Source organism: Halyomorpha halys, unplaced genomic scaffold, assembly GCF_000696795.3.
Source record: "Halyomorpha halys isolate HHAL.00 unplaced genomic scaffold, Hhal_1.1 Scaffold159.1, whole genome shotgun sequence".
Classification (NCBI taxonomy): domain Eukaryota; kingdom Metazoa; phylum Arthropoda; class Insecta; order Hemiptera; family Pentatomidae; genus Halyomorpha; species Halyomorpha halys.
The window spans coordinates 678,675-681,306 of NW_027109188.1; the positions used below are offsets into that span (position 1 = coordinate 678,675).

The window sequence follows — 2,632 nt, forward strand, 5'->3', positions numbered from 1 at the left end:
TGATTACCTAGGGTGAAATCCAAATTGTCCGAGGGGGTGGGAAATGTGTTTAGATTTTAGAATTTTTTTGGTCAAGTAAAACTTTAAACTGGCAATATTCCTAGTGAACTAATCAAGGCATGTGGTGTAACTGGAGTTTCTAAAATACACCTTTTGGTTAAAAATTGATTAAATGCCTAAGGAATGGGAAGAGTCTCTACTTATTCCAGTTCACCTAAAGGGCGGATTGTAATAACTATCAAGAAATCTCACTCTTTTCTGTGTGTTATAAAATATTTACATTAATCTTAACTATCCGAACAATGGAATATGCTGAAGAAGTTATCGGAGACTACCAATGTGGCTTTAGGCGAAATCATTCAAATATATATTTTTTTTCTCATTACATCAAATATTACTGAAAAATTTGGATTAGAATGGAGTAGTTCATCAGGTTTGTATAAGTTTCAAAAATACCTTACAATTCTATTGACTGACAGAAGGGGTTTATTATTTTGATTGCAAAGGGAATACTAAAGAAGTTAATAAATCTGGTTCTGATATGCATGACTGAATAAAATAAAGTTCAAATCGGCAATTTTTATTCCTAGAAGTTTGAGGTTCGGTCGGGATTTCAACAAGGTGATTCTCTATCACCTATTTTATTTAATTTAGCACTTGAATATGTTATTAGAAATGTGATGCATACGGAGAAAGGTTTAACTTTAAGTGGTAAAATAACCATTCTTGAGTATGTTTATGATTTGGTATTATTGGATGAGGATGAGGAAACTATACAACTACTACATTGACTAGTAAGGAACTAGATCTCGAAATAAATTCAGATAAAACAAAATATATGGTTAGAAGTAGAAACTGGAGGAATTTGGATGATATAGATTTAGGAGGAAATACATTTAATCAGGTAGAGAGGCTTAAGTATTTAAGACCGATCTGGTAGAGTTGTGTTTGGATGTGTGTCATTGGAGTTGTGTATGTAGATAGTGTTTGTTGGTATCAGTATCAAACCTTCAGTTTCGCTAAGCTTTTATTATTATGAATGTGTAATTTTATTTAGTGTGATGTTGTGGGTCTGAAGATGGTTGAATTGTCAAAACCTTGTTGTAGAGAAATTAAGAAAGGTTAGTTGAAGAGAGTACGGTTAGTCGAATATCAATTAAATTATTATTATATACTTCCATATTACAAGCCTTAGATTTTCTTTTAAATTAATATTTCATTTTAAACCTCTTTTTAAAAGTATTATTTACTTGTCGATAGGTGGCCACGATCATGTTAAACAGGAAGGAGAGCTACTTGTTCCAGATGATGGTGAGAATTATTCATGTTATTATAATCTTTGAGGGAATAGTCTCAAGAATATTCTACATTTTGTGTTAATCATAATTTTCTGTCTCACTTTTCTCTATTTCCACCTCTGGTATCGTGAGTTGTATGGTTGTAGGCATCATGAAATGAGTCTGCTAGGACTTTTTGGCATGTTGCAGCACTTAGTTTCAACAGGGCAATGACTAGACTAATTCAGTCTTTTAATTGACCGTCTGATATTGAAAATTTTCCTGTTCTGAATCATTCAAGAAAACAACTATAAAAAAAATAGTAGAACTACATTTATTAGGAGCCAATGTTTTGACACAGAAGGGAGCAATTTGGAATTTATATTATATTTATATAAATATATATTGATATATTTATATTAGGTTGAGTAAAATGGATGTATTTCGTGTAATCTTAGTTGGAAGTTGTAAATCATAAATATTAGAATTCATTAGAAGAAGATAGTTAACCGTATGAAGTAGATGTTCGGAAGATAGTCTGGGTGGCAGTCAATAAAGGTACAAAATATTAGAAAAAAACTATTTAATGTTAATCAATGCTTTGCCCCACTTTGAAAGGCTAAATGAAAACAAGATTCATTCATTGTAAGAAATACCAGAACATTAAAGTAAATATACAGAGAAAAGAAGATTTATAATACAGCCAGATGTGATAGAATTGTAATTACAGAACTAAAGTAATAAATTTTAGAAAAATACTTATTAGAAATATATGCATATATAGTTGACCGTAAAAATTGATGTATAAGAAGATGGTCAGGGTTGCGGTCAAAAGTGAAACAAAAATAGTTTACAACTATTTATTTTCCGACGTTTCGCCCCACTTTGCAGGGCTGCTCAAACGAAAAATATAAATATATTGTAATAATTTTATTTATTAAAAATAAAATAAAAAAGAATTTTTATTCTTTTTATAATTTTTTTCAAATATTAAAGATACTTTGGGTTCAAATTATAAACATTAATACCAAATATAAAAAGACTCTTAATCTTAGGACGGGTTACTAGCAATCAGAAACAGGCATTTACAATAATTACAATTAAAATCTATTTTATACTTGTATCTATTTTTACGTATACAAAACTAACCAAGCTCTACGATCTTTTCGTTGATTCCTGGTGTCTTCTTTTTTCTTTTGTTCTGGCGTCCAAAATGGCTTCCTACTCTTGCTGGATAGAAATTCATGAGGGCCTCCTCATCCTGGAGACATCCTTTCACCTCTCTCTCCACACAAAGACTGTTCCCTCCAAAAACCAAAAACTGCCTTGAGGTTACATGTAAACATCGATTGTCG

General features: G+C 30.9%; 1 protein-coding gene across 4 annotated transcripts in view; it reads left to right on the plus strand.

Moving 5' to 3' along the window:
- The window catches only part of LOC106678780 (zinc finger protein 420-like), a 53,484-nt gene that overhangs the window by 14,718 nt on the left and 36,134 nt on the right, over positions 1 to 2,632 (plus strand). For all 4 annotated transcript variants that reach the window (XM_067047385.1, XM_067047382.1, XM_067047383.1 and 1 more), the window contains one exon: positions 1,261 to 1,311. In XM_067047385.1, coding sequence (XP_066903486.1) covers positions 1,261 to 1,311 — 51 coding nt within the window. The remainder of the gene's footprint in view (positions 1 to 1,260; positions 1,312 to 2,632) is intronic.